The sequence below is a fragment of the Furipterus horrens genome, unplaced genomic scaffold (assembly GCF_987537825.1).
Source record: "Furipterus horrens unplaced genomic scaffold, mFurHor1.1.pri manual_scaffold_5, whole genome shotgun sequence".
Lineage (NCBI taxonomy): Eukaryota > Metazoa > Chordata > Mammalia > Chiroptera > Furipteridae > Furipterus > Furipterus horrens.
The window spans coordinates 117,097,951-117,114,535 of NW_028327175.1; the positions used below are offsets into that span (position 1 = coordinate 117,097,951).

The 16,585-nt window shown below is 49.0% G+C and overlaps 1 protein-coding gene across 2 annotated transcripts; it reads right to left on the bottom strand.

The window, feature by feature from the left end:
* Positions 1-1,457: 1,457 nt before the first annotated feature.
* PRSS22 (serine protease 22) lies at positions 1,458-5,877 on the bottom strand. Of its 2 annotated transcripts, none has more exons than XM_090279173.1 (6): positions 5,728-5,877; positions 4,916-4,942; positions 4,292-4,463; positions 3,768-4,045; positions 2,530-2,687; positions 1,458-1,938 (listed from the first exon to the last, which is right to left on the bottom strand). In XM_090279173.1, exons 1-6 carry the CDS (start codon positions 5,807-5,809, stop codon positions 1,693-1,695), a joined length of 963 nt encoding a protein of 320 aa, XP_090135299.1. In that variant the 5' UTR covers positions 5,810-5,877; the 3' UTR covers positions 1,458-1,692. The 2 variants fall into 2 exon arrangements, with proteins under 2 accessions (XP_090135299.1, XP_090135300.1); XM_090279174.1 differs by lacking the exon at positions 5,728-5,877 and adding an exon at positions 5,467-5,537.
* Between the last annotated feature and the right edge of the window lie 10,708 nt (positions 5,878-16,585).

Genomic DNA, 16,585 nt, shown 5'->3' on the forward strand with positions numbered 1-16,585 from the left:
CAGCTGATTTCTCAAAAGAAACTTTGCAGGCAGGAAAGCACTGGCAAGAAGTATTCAAAGTGATGAAAAGCAAGGACCTACAACCAATACTACTCTATCCAGCAAAGCTATCATTGAGAATGGAAGGGCAGATAAAGTGCTTCCCAGACAAGGTAAAGCTAAATGAGTTCATCATCACCAAGCCATTACTGTATAAAATGTTAAAGGGATTTATTTAAGAAAAAGAAGATCAAAACTATGATCATTAAAATGACAAAAAGCTCACAACTATCAACAACTGAATCTAAGAAAACAAAAACTAAAACAAACTAAGCAAACAACCAGAACAGGAACAGAATCATAGGTGTGGGGATCACTTGTAGGGTTATCAGCTGGGAGGGGAAGAGGGAAAAAGGGGGAAATGGTGCAAGGATCAAGAAGCATTATCGGTAGGAACAAAATAGGGGGGTGTTAAGAATCATGTAGGAAAGGGTGAAGCCAAAGAACTTACATGCACAACCCATGAAAATGAACTAAGGCAGAGGGGGGCACTGCTGGAGGGAAGGGGGGTACTGGGTGGTGGAGGGCAAAGGGAAAAATAAAATATACTTAAAAAAAATTAAAAACCAACCCCACAGCATTTACTATGATCTGGTAATAACCTAAATGTAATCAAAACATTTTAGAACAGTACCCCCAATAAAGGATACTAAACAACAAACAAAAATCTGTGCTGCCTTCTAAAAAGCTCACTTCACTCCCTGGTTCTGCTTGGAGACACTTCTCTCTTTTAGCATGACTGGATCTGGTTGTTTTCTTGACTTTGCTTTAGAATGAATCTCTTTTGTATTAACTATTTTAGGGAAGCCCAGGTGGACTAGGATGGGGTTCCAGATGTGGAGGGTGTGGTGGGGAGGAGGGACAGGGCTGATCCGGGAGGCCAGAGGCCTAACTGCAGAAGAGTGGATCATGGGAAAGGCCATCCTAAGGGAACAGGAGTGTTACCTAGGTCTCCAGCAGGGCAGGAAGCCAGGAGACTCCTTATGGCCTGGGACATTGCTCTCAAGCCACCCCTGTGGGTACAGACGGGTGACTCAAGCCCATGATGAGCCTAGAGCCCTGCTGTTTCATTGTTGTGCTCCTTTATCCACAGGAGGATTCACAGAATCAGCTGTGACACACTGGTGAGTCAGCTTCTGGGGCTGTGGAGACAGGCCACCAGCGCTGGAGAAGGGAGGCCATGCCCTACTCTCATGGGCGAGGTTTCTCCCACCCAGCCCTGGTTTGAAAGCCCAACAGGCAGGGCCCTGCAGCTCCCACGCCCTTGAGGGGTTTTCATGTAGCTCTGCTACATGAAAGGACAGTGCAAAAGTCAAGGGTCAGGATGTTGAACCCCAGATGGACAGGACCCTACATTTCCTTTCAACCCCAAGTGGACCCCTGCCTCCCAGAGTCTCCATACAAGGGGGAAAACAGGACCTGAAGAATAATTTATTGAAATTTGGGGAATAAATAAAATGTGCAGGCGGGCTTACAAATAACTATAAAAAAATCATGAACGTATATACACAAAGGCACTCCCTGCCCCAGGGGTAGAGCCTGAGCCAGGGGCGGGGCGACGGCAGGGTCTCCCAGCCGAAGTGACCCTGAGCCGGCGCGCGGGCGCCCTCCAGAGGTAGATGGCTTATTTACAACTGAGGAAACTGCACGTGGTTAGGCTGCTGGGGCGCCTCGAGTCACCCTGTATCCCCGGGTTTCTAACCCCAATGGCCCGCTCCCCTGAGAGTGTCCGCGGAACTGAACCCCTTGCACGATCCTCTGCACCCAAGAGCGGTGGGCGGTCAGGCTGATGTAGACACCGGGCCGGTTGCGCTCTGCACAGCCCTCACCCCAGCTGATGATGCCGGCCAGCAGCCAGATGCCCTCGACCTGGCACATCAGGGGGCCTCCGGAGTCACCCTACGGAGAGGAGGGCAGGTTAGGGACCCACATAAGGCAGCAGGTGTAGACAGTTCCCTTTGTGAGGGGGGAGATATTTCTCCATCCAGAGGCAGGAAGGGCCAGGTAGGACAACTTCTGGGCTCACTTCTGGTGACAGATACTCTGTGTGAGACCTCCCTCCTCATAGGTGAGGCAGAGTGTTGTTACTTGTTTCACAGATGGGGAAACTGAGGCTCAGAAAGAAGAAATGAATTGCCCAAGCTGGCAACCAGGGGCAGCAGAGTAGGAATTGCAATCAGGTCTTATAATGTCCAAGCCCAGGAATCGACCACAACACTATCCTGCCGTCCACCACAGTGACAGGTCTGTGGTGGAGGATGTAGGACCCCCACCTCAGGAGAGTGCAAGCTTCCTGCGAGTGGGATCTGGACACCTGAGGTGCTCAGTATATGTTGGATGTATGAACAAATGGATGAGTGACTGAACCCAGTGGACGCCTGCTCTGTAGGCATTTAGGGGCACTGCAGCTCACAGCTGATTCTGGGAGAGGCCCAGCCAGCCCTGAAGAAGCTCAGGGGGTCAGGGCTGGGAATAAGGTAGGGTACTCACCAGACAGGCATCCCGCTCCCCCTCTAGGTAGCCGGCACATAACATGTCCTCGGTGATGGCTCCCTGCCCAGCTCCCCGCCAGTACAGGCGACCACAGATTTCTGAGTCAATGATGGGAACCTTCAGCTTCTGTAGAATCTGAGGGTAGGGCAGGGGCACTGGGAGCAGGGAGGAGACAGTCAGGCTAGGGAAGTTCTCCTGGTTACCTCCTCAATTCCCTCCTCCATTCATTCCCTTTAGCGGTGCTTCTCAAAGGCTAATGGATCATTTCTCCCAAGATGGCTGCAGGAAACCCAAATTCCAGGGCTCCACCTCTGGACCTACTGAATCAGAGCATAAAATGCAGCTTGAAGCTCTGAATTGTTAGCAAGATCCCTGATGCCCACAAAAGGTTAGAAGAAATGGCCCAGGTTTTTCCTGTCTTAGGCACTACTTTATTCAGCATGGCGACTGCTACAGACGAAGTATTCAATAAATGAGCACTTAGTGTGGAATGCTGTGAGGACTTGAAGAATTCCCTGACAGCCTGGGGGGATCGGAGATCCTCTCAGTTCACAGTTCCATTTCTCACAGAAGCCCCTAAGTAGATCCATGGGGAGGCTGGCTGCAATCTCAGTCATGGGATCTTCAGACACCCCAAATTGAGTCATTTCTCTGAATTCTTCTGGAATCTGGTTAAAGTTCCATTTTTATGACACTTTGTCCTTAGGCTCTCTCTTTCTCTTATCTTTTTCTGCTTCACTTTCTCTTACTTTCACTAATCTGCTTTGTGTTTCTAGATGATTTTTCTAAACCTCCGAATTTAGTTTGCAATTATATTTTACAATTAGGGAGACTATAACCTCCTGGGACCTTTGCCTGCAATTACAGCATGCTGCCACCAGGGGTGCCTGTTCCCACTTTGGAATCATAGGGCTGTTTGCATATTTATTGTATCCAGCTTGGCACCACACTTGCTTCCTTTCAGCCATTCCCAGATCTCTTAATAGTTTAGTTGATCTGGCTGCTGCTGTTGACTCAGAACACAGCCAAGGATACCTTTTAATTAGAAATGACCTGAAATTGTCCATCTAGGCTTCTGTGATGTCACATCTTTGGATGCAGTTCATCTTTTCATCTGTTCCTGTCACGCTGTGCCTTTAGTCTCTACGCTTTGCTGCTATGGCACCTCTGTTTCTGAGTGTCCACCATCCATTGTCCTTATCCGTCCCCAACCACCTGGTGGGGAAGAAGCTCACCTCCATCACGGACACTCCCCCAGCCTGCAATCCAGCAGTCTGTGTTTGGAGGGAGATGGACGGAGAAATCAGGCAGGCAGATGGGAAGGATTCGCTCAGAAAACTGGATGGGGTGCTCGAGGCGCACCAGGGCAATGTCGGCTCGGGAACCTTCCTTCCAGGAGTATACAGGGTGGGGATACACCCAGGCAATATCTACCTCCTGGGACCTTGGGCCAGGATTCCCCAGCTGCCAGGCACCCAGCAGCACAGAGAACTGGAATGGCTTGTTCAGAGTGCTGGAAGGAAGAGGGAAGGGGTTGGGGTCAGCCAGGAACCATGGATGGCCAGGAAGGATCTAGGAGGGGTGCCTGAAGAATACACACAAGAAGCCCCCACAAAAGCAAAAGAGGCTTCTGGGAAGGAGCAGGGTCCCTCCTGAGGGACCCTGGACTGGACCAGGGCCTGGTAGCCAAAGCTGTGTGAAGAGCCCAGGTATGGGGCAGAAAGCTGGGGACGCAAGTGGAGAAGACTGGCTGTCATACCCCTTGAAGCAGTGGGCAGCAGTGACCACCCAGCGGCTGGTGAGCAGGGAGCCTGCGCAGTGGTGGGTTCCATTCTTCTGGATGCTTACAACCCAGGGCCACTCGGCGTCTGCGCTTTCTTCACCACCCACGATCCGGTTCAGCTGCTGGGGCTTCCCACAGGCCGGGGGTGCTGGTGGAGGAGGGTTCAGTTTTCTGTCATCCCCTCACACAGTCCTCTTCCCCTTCCACCTGCCCTTTACCTACCTCCGATACTTAGGGCTGTGCTCTACAGTCTTTCCCTGTGCCCTCTGTCCTGCCTGTTCCCCCTCCTTTGCTATTTCTTCTCTGACCTACCCTTTCTCTGCCCTCCCTTTTGGCTGGCCTTCCCCTCCACTTGGTTCAACCTTGCCCACAACTCTGTTCCTTTTACCTTCTCAGCCGCCCTTCTGGACTCTGGCTGCACTTGGTTCTCTCTTTCACATCCCAGTGTCTATTCTGCCCTCTGGACCTCCTTTTCTGCCTGCCCTCTAGCTCAGCCCCACTGCCTCCTTCTGACTTGGCCCCCACAGGCAGACCCATAGACATTGCCCTTCCCTTCAGGCTTCCTCCACTCCCCCTACCCTCAGAACATCTCCTACTTACCAGGTGCCTTGGCAGCACTGAAGATGGCTAAGGACAAGAGAAGGAAAGGGTCAGGTCAGTGGAGAGGCTCCAGTGCCCAGTGGAAAGGAGACCACAGTGTCTAGTGGAGAGGCTACCTCCCTTCCCCCATGCCCAGTGACCCGCTCCAGTCTCATTCCCAGGCCCCTCTAGGCCTTCCCAGGTAGGGCATCTTCTCCTGGAGCCTGGGTAGGGTGGATGGAATCCTCATGCTCTCATTATAAGCTGAGCCTTACCTGACCCACCAGCTCTCCCCAGCTTGTGCCCAGGATCCATCCCACCTTCTCAGGGATGAGGAACCAACTCCTGGGAAGCCTTTCACAGAAAGTGGGCACACACCTGACCCTCTCAGGCTTCCTTCTCAAACCTGAGCAGTGACCTAAGACTCCCTCCCCACCATCCCCCAAGCCCAAGGCCTGGAAGCTGCTGCCCCAGAAGACAGAAGAAACAAGAGTGAGGGAGATGGTGACAACAATAAATTTGATCAATAATAATTGCCAAAGCTGAAGCATGTGAGCCCTCTTAGTACCTACCTGCAGTGTTCCATTTCATCCTCATGGCCATGGAGAAAAGCGAGGCATGGCACAGTCAGCTCACAGGAGAGAGAGGCAGACGGTGGCGGGGGGTGGGTGTGGGGGTGGGCGTGGGGTGAGAGAGAGAGCGCGCAAAGCACTAAGGAGGAGACTGGATTCAGGTAGGAAGATGGCTGAATTGAGAGGGAGGAGGAGGTGCTCCTGGAGGGGCAGAGAGAGAGGGAGGAAAAGAGGAAGGAGCAGAAGGTCCTCAGGACTCACCTGTAGAAGCCAGAAGCAGCAGGGAGGTTAAGATTCCGAGACAGCCCCCACCCAAGACTGGGGGGATTCTGGAAACAAGCATGTCGGGTGGGGGTGGGGGTCACAGTCTAGTGATCTTATGCTGTGCTGGCCACCAGGAGTGTGCAGAGTTTCCTGCAGGTCACCCCAGGTTTTATCCTGGGAGGTGGAATGCTGTCAGACCAGTCCCCCCAGTGAGTGGCTCAGTCCCTGCCACCTGGGGCTGTAGGTCACCAGAGGGGGTGGGGCTGCCAGGAGGAAATGAGCCTTAACGGGAGTTGGGGGGCTCTAGCTGAGACCCCTGCATCGAGACTGGACCAATGGATTCAGGCTCTGGATATGAAGCTCCAGCTGTGGGCCCAGGATCTGGCCTCAGGAAGGCAGTTTAGGGGAACTGGACCTGGCCTTGACATTGACTAAGGAGTTGGGGGTGCAGAGAAAGGTCCTCACAGCTTGAAAGGAAGGGGCAGGTGCTCAGACCCAGGGCCTGAGTCCTCACTAGCAGAAGGCTCAGGTATGAGGTGTTGGAGAGGCCCCAGGGCTTTGGGGAGATGGGGGCTGGCAAGGGACTACCCAGAGACTCCAAATGCTACTGCCTCCAGGGGCCAGCTGCCCTGACTCAGCTGGGAGACGTGCACCAGCCCAGGACTCTGGGATCCCGTTAACCCGTTTACTGGAAAGCCATGAATCAGGCCCCCAGTGGCCGCCAGTCCTGGGGCCACCTTCCTGTGGGCCCTGTCACTCAAGCCCAAGGACTCACCCTGCTCACCCTTTACGTGCACTGCCAGGAAGCCCGGGTGGGTGTGGCCAGCCAGGTGCTCTGGTGGCTATGACTTATGAGGCTGCCTGGGAAGGGCTGGGCAACTGGGTCTCCCTCATCCTACCTCACCCCTGAGCTCCTGGAAGCCCCCCAAAAGGAGTCAAAGGGCCCTTGGGCTGCAATTGCTGGAGGAGGCCTGGCCAGGTGTTGGACGCAAGATGCTCCCCACTCTTCCTGTGGAGCCTGCCATCCTGATTCTGAGCCCCGCCCCCCACCCTGAGGTCAGGTCTTCCCTAACTCAGTGACCATACTCTTAATATCCCTAGTCCAAGCAGGAGAAGCAGGCTTCTTCCTCCTCTGAAACAGACATGTATCTTCCCCTTCTTTCATTTAATCAACAAACCTCAAGCTGGGCCCTTGCTATGCCTAGGGAGGGGTCAAGAGAAATAACAGTAACAGCTGACAGTTTTTAGTGCACCAGGTATCACCTCAGTTAACCTCAAATTTCCTTATTATTATCCCATTCTGCCGATGAGGAAACTGAGGCCACTTAGGGAGGTTAATGACTTGCCCAAAGTACCCTAGCTGGTGAGTGGTGAGTCTGGATTTGAACCCTGAGCCAGAAGGCAGGTGACTGGACTAGACTCAGTGGAACCTGAGGGACCTCAGTCCAGTGGATGGATAATTGTCACCAGGGGTCATACCTGAGGGTAGGTGAGGGCCTTGGGAGCCCAGAAGAGGCACCTGACTACACTCAAGGGGCCAGTGAAGGCTGCCCAGAAAAGAAGGACCTTGAAACAAAGGCCGAGAGAGTGAGGTAGAATTGGTCCTGCAGCGGCATGGGGAGAGGGGCAGACGGGGGAACCGGGTATAAGGGCTTGGAGGAAAGAGGGAGTGCCCCCAGCTGATGTATTATTCTCTGTCCCAGGACTGGGGGGAGGGGGGATTGCAGGCAGGAAAACACCCACACAGAGTGGCCAAGATGAGGGGCAGTTTCTAAGGAGCCCCCTCAGCAACTGAGCAGAAATATCCTAGGTGGGGGGACCCCCTCACCTGCTCACTCTCCTGGGTCTGCCTTTGCATTCTATGGCTAGCCATTGCCCTCAGGCTCCCCTGACCCACTCTTCCTGGAACTGAGTTGGTTGGCCTCCCCAGCTAACTCAATAAGCATTTATTGGGCACCTGCTGTATGTCAGGCCCTATGCTGGGCACTGGGACACAATGGTGAATAAGACGCAGGTCTTATCCTCAGGCAACACATATTTCCCTGGGAGGTGGGAGGCAGGTGAACAAGTAATGACTGAGGGGTTATGGGGGTGGGCACAGAGACCATGGGACTAGAGAGAGCATCTCAGGAAAGGAGCAGCAGTGGGCATGGACCCTGGAGGACAACCCTGAAGTTGGAAGCTGTGTGCTGCAACTCCTTGAGGAAAGGACAGTTTGAGGAAGCTCCCCATAGATCCTCAGATTCTAAGTTGGTGTCTGGTGCACACTGAGCCTCAATAGATGCTTGTTGAATGAATAAATGAGTGTGGAAGAGGTGAGTCTGGAGGATTCCACTGGGGACTGATGCTCCAGCCTCCTGCCTCTCCAGTTTCCTTTGTTCCAGCTTTTCCTGCCTTTCATGAGAACTGGGTCATTGTCCAAGTGATCCCAGGGGTAGGCATGTACCTCAAGATGTTTCTGTCCTTGAAATGGGGTGGTCAGGAAAAGGGCCCTAAGGAGCAGCGCCCAGCAGGAGCCAGAGGAAGTCCTAAGCAGCCAATGAAGACCCTTGTATAAGTCCTGGGCAAGGGCCCCAGAGACCAGCTCCCTGATTCACAGGGAGTGGGGACCCTGTCATGACTCCATAGTTATTAAACAAAATATTGGTTGAGTTCCTACCATATGCTGGACCCACATCAGGCAACTTGGCTGTGCACCTCTTCACCTGGACATGAGATGGATAGGCTACCCATCCTGTAACCCACTTTACTACATCCCTGTCAGGCCATTTCAGGGCCATTGATGAATCTAAAATGAGACAGATGACAAGACAGGGCTGCAGAAGCCTTATGTGAAACAGCAGCTGGTACTGGCAATGCTCAACCCAGAGAAATGACTCACCAGCAGCATTTCAGACGTGGGCATCAGGGTCAGGGCAGAGATATGAACAGGGGTGTCCATTCATCATCAACCAAAACCTACTGAGTACCTATTGCATGCCAGGCAGTGAACAAAGCATGAATGATCCTGCCCTCATGGCAGGAGCACTGGAGGGAACAATCAACACAGTAAATGATTTAGTCTGATAGATGATGATAAGGTCCATTGGGAAAACCAAAACAGGGAAGGTGTTAGGACAGGAAGGGGGAGGGAATGGGAGGTGCGGATGGGGATAGGGAGGTTGCAATCTTAAATCAGGAACGTAAGGCAGTGCTCACTTTTGAGCTGAGACTTCTAGGAGAGGGGCTGAGAGTTGTGGGTGCCATCACAGACCATTCCAGCCTCAGGGATGGCTCAGGTGGGTGGGACTAGTGGATTCGAGCCAATGGCAAAAGAAAAGCACAGTGGCTAAGGGAGCCTGGCTCTGCTAGGGGAAGGCAAGTCCTCCATGATGTGTGAGTCCACCCTGAACTTCAGGTAAGCCACTTGGCTTCAAGTGGTTCCTTCCTCTTGGTTCTAGCAGTGTGTTCAGTGTGTTCTGAGACCAGAGTTGCAAACCAGGTGTGGAATCCAGCCCTACAGTGGGCTTTGTTAGACCTGCAGTGTTGTTTTTTTTTAATCGGGCAAATCCACATTTTTTTTCTCAAGTCTGAACTTTGACCAATGCTGCTGTGAACATGAGAGTACAAGTATCTGAGAGCCTGCTCAAACAGTATTTGTATACCTATGTTAATAGCAGCATTATTCATAATAGCTGAAAGCTGGGAACCCAAGTGTCTGTTGATGGGTAAATAGATAAACAAAATATAGTTCATCTATACAATTGAATGATATTCAGCCATAAAAGGGAATGAAATACTGACACCTGCTACAACATCGACGAGCCTCGAGAATATTATGCGCAATGAAATAAGCCAGACACAAAAGGACAGATATTGTATGATTCCACTTATATGAGGTCCTTAGAGTTGTCAAGCTCATAAAGACAGAAAGCAGGTTAGAGGTTACCGGGGGCTGGAGGAAGGAAAAGGGGAGTCAGTGTTTAATGGGGACAGAGTTTCAGTCTGGAAAGATGAAAAGTTTGGGAGATGATGATGGTGATGGTTGTACAACATTGTGAATATACTTAATGCCACTGAACTGTACACTTAAAATCATTAAAATGGTAAGTCTTATGTACATTTTACCAAAACTAAAAAATCTGAATGTCTACCTTTTCATGAATGCTGGAAGCTGTGGCAACACTGGGTTCCACTGGCTGAGTAGCCCTGATTGCAGCACAGCCGCACCCACCCACCCCCACTCTGTGGCACTGGCTAGTGCCCTGGGTCTTCAGGCTCTTCCTGCTCTTGGAGGGTGGAGCCTGGGACAGAGCAGATTCTCCATACACACACCCCTCTTCAGGTAACTCAAGTTAAGCTCCCGGAGTGAACGAAGCTCTCCAAAGGAACGAGGTAAACAGTAGCTCCTTCCTCCAACCTGGGCCTCAGTTTATTCATCTATGAAGAGAATCAGTCGGCACTGCCATGCCTGTCATAACCAGGGATGCTCAGGTGTAAAGGGCTGGCAGGTGGCCTTGCAAGACTGAGTGCCGATTTAGCAACAAGCTGGGCTGAGCTCATCTGCAGACAAGGTTTTCAATGGCGCTAATGGTTTTGAGGAACCTGGCCTGGCAGGTGCCATGGACATTGGACAATATTTCTCCCCAGCTGGCATTTTGTCAACTTCCCATGGGGATCTCCTTCCTCCCATCTAACCACACTGTGAAGTGTGGTGGTTACTCCAGCCAGGAAGACAGACAGTTCAAACCCAGAGGCACATGTGTGTGAGGAGTCAGTCAGCTGCTGGGATTGGGACACCCCTCTGTGCTGGAGGCCTGGGGAGGATGAGGCCAAGGGAGCCCAGGGGAAAAACAAGGCACCTACTTCTATCCCACTGCTGTTTCTTCAAGCCACAGTCTGGGTGCTGGGAACTTGAACTCCCAACAGGCATCTTAAATAGAGAAACTCCTGAAGTACCCTGGAAATCAAATGTTACTTGGGACTCCCTGCCACTTAGACTTGGGTTGAACTTACCTCCAGCCCCATCCCAGATCCCACATCCCTCTCAGAGCCCTCCCCGACCCCTATGCGTCAGATCTCACATTTTCCTCCACCTCTGCCCAGGCTCCTCCTTAGTTTTGCTCATTCCAGTCCTGACCCCAAAGCTCTGCCCCTTCTTCCCTCCACAAGAAACTCAGCCTCACATTGCACACACACCAAATCCTTTCCCTATTTTCTGGACCTTCAGTCTACTAGGCTGTGTGGTCAGGAACTCCCCACCCTCATATCCCCACCTAATAAAATACTTTCCATCTTATAACATCATTGCCTATCTTCTTGACCTCTCTCTAAAATGGAAGATGAGCATCACCTCCTTGCTCAGTGTTCCTTTCTCTTGTCTTAGGAATTCCTCCTCCCTAGTCCCTTTCTCAACTCCATACTTTCTAAACACAGAGCCCACTGCCTGACTCTCTAAAAGCTGGACTTGAAAGGTCCAGGTGCACTGTTAGTTCTTATGGTCTACTAAGACCTTCAGGCATTTTTTAAAAGATTTTATTCATTTGTTTTTAGAAAGAGGGGAAGGGAGGAAGAAAGGGAGAGAATCTCACATGCTCCCAACTGGGGGCTGGGCCCACAACCCAGGCACATGCCCTGACTGGGAATCGAACCGGCAACCCTTCAGTTCACAGGCCAGCACTCAATCCACTGAGCCACACCAGCCAGGATGGCTTTTCTTTTTCTTTTAGCTGCAATTATACCTGCTTCTCCATCCTTTACAAGTCTTATCTGTTTCTGTATGGCAGGTCTCTATGTCCACTTTCTCCTTGGCTTAGAGTACTGGTCCTAGGTTTTGTTCACAACCTTTTTCTCCTTCAGGAAAGTTGACTGTATACTGGTATTCTTAGTTAATCCCCCTTTCCCTATTGTTCACATGAAAAAATGTTTCACCAGCCTGGGCTGGTCCTGTTACAGAAGTGTCACTCTGGGCATCAGAACTCCTCACCCAGACTCCTAACTTCCCAATTTACATACTGTTTTCTCTGGTTGATGGAAAATCCTTTCTATTAACCCCACCACCACCTCCACAAGAATTTTCCCCTTGTGTTTGGCTAATTCAACTGATCTCAGGTGAGCCTGGAGCCCCCTGTGCTTTGTCTGTTTGTTTGCCCTTAAAGTAAAATGTTTATTAAAGAGATGTGCTAACATGGGATCCTACTGGCTAGTAAGAGCTATTGTTAAGTTTTCAGAAATTTTGCAAGTGGTGGACATCACAGTACTATCTTGAAATCAGCCATGCATAATGGGACAATTTATACCATGGAAATCACCAAATGCTACAAAACATATTCCTGCCCCACACACCCCTGGCCCAGGTAGCCCTCTGTGAAATATTAACTGGCATGCCCCTGAGTATTACCCATCATGTGACCAGAATATTCTAAAGCCAGGCTCTTCAAGAGTCATGCATACGTCTCTTCCTTCTCCCTAGGACCAACTAGAGCCTACTCTTATCACAACACTGAGAAATCAGTCTGGAAGGACTGAGCTTCCTCTGTGACCAAGAAGCAGAGAAGGAAGCTCCAGACTAGGAAGGGCACAGCCCAGACTGCTGATGGGAAGAGATGAGCTGAGAAGGACAGAGGGAAATGGGCAAGCTGGGTGGAACTGACTCACTGGGTACTTGTCCCTGGGCTGAGCAGCTTCCAACACTTGTGTTGAAGTATCAGTGACCTGGAGAAAGGATAGGACCTCAGAGTCGTGTGGTCAAAGGTCATCGTCAAAGACTCATGGCGAGGAAGTGACTGTCTGTGCAGGACTAGCCATGTCTGGGGGTAGATGCAGAATGAGGGCCCCAGTTCAGTTCTAGAAGTGAACTGGATGCGGGGCTGGGATCTGAAGGTCCCCCTGGCCCTGCTTTGGGGGGTGGGGAGTACTTACTGAGCCATGACCTAGCCCCGCAAGGTGACCTGGGCAGCCACATCATGCAGTCATGCCTGTGGAGGGGAAGCATGGAGAAACTGGCTCCAGCCTCCCCCACAGGGTGGAGAGCCGCCTCCAGCCACGTTCCTCCTCCCCACTCATTCCTCCAGGGAAATGAATGACTGTGCTAATCACTGGTAATGAATGCCTTCTGGGTAACTCAGAGTGTGGAGGTTTCTCCAGCCAGGAAGACAGACAGCTCAAACCCAGAGGCACATGTGTGTGAGGAGTCAGTCAGCTGCTGGGATTGGGACACTCCTCTGTGCTGGGGGCGTGGGGAGGATGAGGCCAAGGGAGCCCAGGGGAGAAACAAGGCACCTACTTCTGTCCCACAGCTGTTCCTTCAAGTTGCAGTCTGGCTTGAACTTGAACTCCCAACAGACATCTTAAACAGAGAAACTTGAGATTCCCTTGAATCCAGACACACCTCTGCCCAGACTCCTCCATCACAGAAAATAGCACTACATTCACCCAGGTGCTCAAGCAAGAAGACTGAGTCACCTTTATTCACCCTTTTCCTCCCCACCAATAATAAATTGAAAAGGAAAAACACCTTCTCTGTACACATAGAATACTTTTAACACCAGATGTGTGGGGTTTTCCATACCAACTAATTCTTCAATTCTCTGTGGACACCAAGTGTCCTATGACTTAATTTAAACACAAACTTGAGTTCACACAGATCCCACAGATTAAGGACTGACTCCCACAAGACTGTCCTCACTTCATATGGCTGTTGCTGAGGTGCATCTTGTAATCATAGTAAGAACCACAAGGGCCAGTCCAGCCATAACATGTTCACAGGGGCTCCCATAAGTAGTATGGGCCCAGGCGAGTGCCTCAGACACCCCTAACCAACAGCATTACTATGGATAGGCTAATACTGATGCAAAATATTTATTATTTCACACCAATCCATTAGCAAATCATGGTGTTTCCAGCCTATAACAAGTAGGAGAATCCAGGCCCTTCTCTTCATCTATCTGCTTTCCCCAACGCTGGAACAGCCTCCTGATAGGCCTCCTGCTCCTCCACCAGTCTCTTCTCCCATAGCAACCAGAGATGTTTAACAGAACACAAAAGAGACTGTGGCACTTGCCAGTTTACAGCTCTGATGGTGACTGCTGGGCTCAGAGATCCAAACTCCTTGGTCCCCATCCTTTGCATTACCTGCCCCCATGCTGACCTCTCTCTCTAGCTCATTCCTGTCCAGCATGCTGGTCCTCTACTTCCTCTAAGCCCTTTTCCATCTAAGGGCCTTTGCACATGCTGTTCCATCTATCTGGAAGGTTTTAACCCCATCATTCGAGTTGGCACCTTCTCTTAGGCCTTCGTTAAGTGGCACCCTCTCTGTTATTCTTTTTCTCAGCTCTGTTTCAAATCTTCATTTGAAATGGGCAAGTGAGATTACTGGATATCCTTCTGGTGGAATGTAGGAGCCTCCAGGGTTTACCTGATTCTGTAGGGGTGTGTGATTTGTTTGTTTCTGATTAGGCTGTTTCACAACTCTATAGACAGAACTGCGGAAAACTGATAGTACTGCAAATAATTCCTGTTCCTAGAAAAGCAAATCAATCCCACCAATACAACTGATTATTACCCTGTGAGTACTGACAGACAACTTGCCCGTTTGCATCAGTTGACAAATTCATTTCAGCATTCCTTATCTGGCTATAAACATGTGGTACTTTGAGTCCTCTTTTAAACAGGTTGTAATATCCTACTGCTTCCCTCCTTAACTGATAAGTAAAAATCTTTGAGATGAACTTGGAAAAGTTGAAATTTTACCTTTTTGTGAAAATTATCCTTTAATGGCACCCTGTACATTTCTCTCATTAAAGTTATGTTTTTTAAGAGACTAATGTAAATGACCCATGGACATGGACAACAGGGTGGGAATTGGCTGTGGGGGGGGTGCAGGGGGCCGAGCAGGGGAGAGCTATGGGGGAAAGATGGGACAACTGTAAAAGAACAACAATAAAAAAATGGAAAAAAACTTTTTTAGGTTGTTTTTTATTTATAAACTCTCTTACTAAACTATGTGTTCTGTGAAGACAGAAACATTTTTTGCTTGTTAGTTATAACTATGGAAGACTTTGAAGTAGGCAAATAAAGTAAATGGGTGTCCTTCCAATGAAATGCTGAGCTGTCTAGATCCTTTGGAGTTAAATGGTTCTATAGGGGTCTTTGTGCCTTTGTCTTTAACTAGGCTATTTTACAAATACATTTTTACCCTCCATCTTGCAGAAAAGATTATTCCAAACATCACATTTTCTTGCTCTGTAGGATATTGACCAGTTTTGCATCTATTAGCAAATTGATTTCAGCATTCCTGATTTCCCATATGTATCTTTTATTCAGATTCCCTTCTAAACAAGTTTTAACATCTTGCAGGCTTCTTCATTCATTAATGAGTTAAAATCTTTGACTCACGCCCATTTTATATTTATTTGAAAGGCATGCTTCTACCTTTTTGGAAATTACACTTTTAACAGCTTAGTATTATATCTTCAGTGCTTGGCAAGTAATGTCCTCCTCCTTCCCAGGTTTATTGAATCAATTAATTAATTAAATAAAAGTTTACATAGTTTTGCTTAATTACTAAAATAGGCTACAAATTATAATTTTTTCCTTTTTATAATATTGGATTGTTGACTGAAAAATAATATTGACTAGGTGTATAATTATAAAAAAGGACTTATTTGGGAAAAAGAAAGGGTTGCAGCCCAGTACACACAGACATGGCAGGCCATGTGCACGCTCTGGCCTGCATGCCAAGATGAAGGGGTATTTAGGGAAGGGAAAAAGGAGTGAAGTACAGGGGAAGTTAGAGGCATATATCTTTATTATAAACATGGAGTTTTTTCCACAGTGTTCTCATGCATAGGTTCTTACAATTATATAGAGTGCAAGAACTCCCATAAGCCCTAGTTCCTTCCACAGACCCTCTTGACTATGTTTGTTTAAAGTTCTAGCTGGTCTTTATCAGGAATCATACTACTGTTTACTCATTGTAATGTATTTTGATATCATCCCATCTCAGTGAACTATTCACTTATAACATGATTTAACCACATATTATTATTATATTATTAATATGCTGTTGTATAACCGACCCAATGCCATGCCCTCTAATACTGGACATCCATTCTTTTTACTGTTGTACCTAATGCTTCAATAAACAACATTATTCATACATTTTTGAGAATTATCTCTCTCTGATCATTTCCTCAAGTTACATTCCTAGTAGGGTAATTTCTAAGTCAAAGTTTATATATTTATTTACAGCTTTTGATATGTATTGTAAAACTGTTCTCTTTTCTTAAAAAACTTTTCTAAAGTTGTATAATGATTTATTTGTTCCCCTTTGTTTACCATAGAAAAATAGAATGCAAACTTCCCCTCATATCCTGACAGGGTTTGAAGAATCAGTCTTTCCTGCCCATGAGAAAGGGAAAACTAGTTTTCCAGATGCTAATGACTCGGTCTCAAGGCTTAATTTGCCATCAAGATCCTGTGAAAGAGTAGGTCACAGGTTTGAAGAGAGAAAAGACAAGAAATGCCTCAGCTAAGAACAAGAAGGGGGGAGGATTTCCCCAAGTCTAAAAGATAGGATGATCTGAAAACTTAGCAAAGTTCCATGTGAGAATACTGCTCAAATGTTCAGGAGCTGCAGGAACCTGAGGCTTCACTGTGAGGCTCCAGCCTTCCAGTGCCAGAGCCTGGAAGTGCTCAGAGAAGACTCACCTAATCAGAATCTGCCCACCCACCATACCTGCCCTGCACAGGACTCTAGTGCCAACCTCCACTTGTCCCACACCTGGTTACCCCCTTCTCCCCCAAGCAAGCAGATTTTCAGCCATGATGCTCTGATAGATCCAGACTGAATATCAACTACAGATTGGCAAACAGC

Excerpts from the sequence above, each read along its gene's own strand:
- PRSS22 (XM_090279173.1), bottom strand. The coding sequence starts at position 5,809 with ATGCTTGTTTCCAGAATCCCCCCAGTCTTGGGTGGGGGCTGTCTCGGA. Across the intron at positions 4,943-5,727 it reads GCTGCTTCTGGCTTCTACAG|CCATCTTCAGTGCTGCCAAG; the intron begins GTGAGTCCTGAG and ends TCTTGTCCTTAG. Across the intron at positions 1,939-2,529 it reads GGGAGCGGGATGCCTGTCTG|GGTGACTCCGGAGGCCCCCT; the intron begins GTGAGTACCCTA and ends TCCTCTCCGTAG.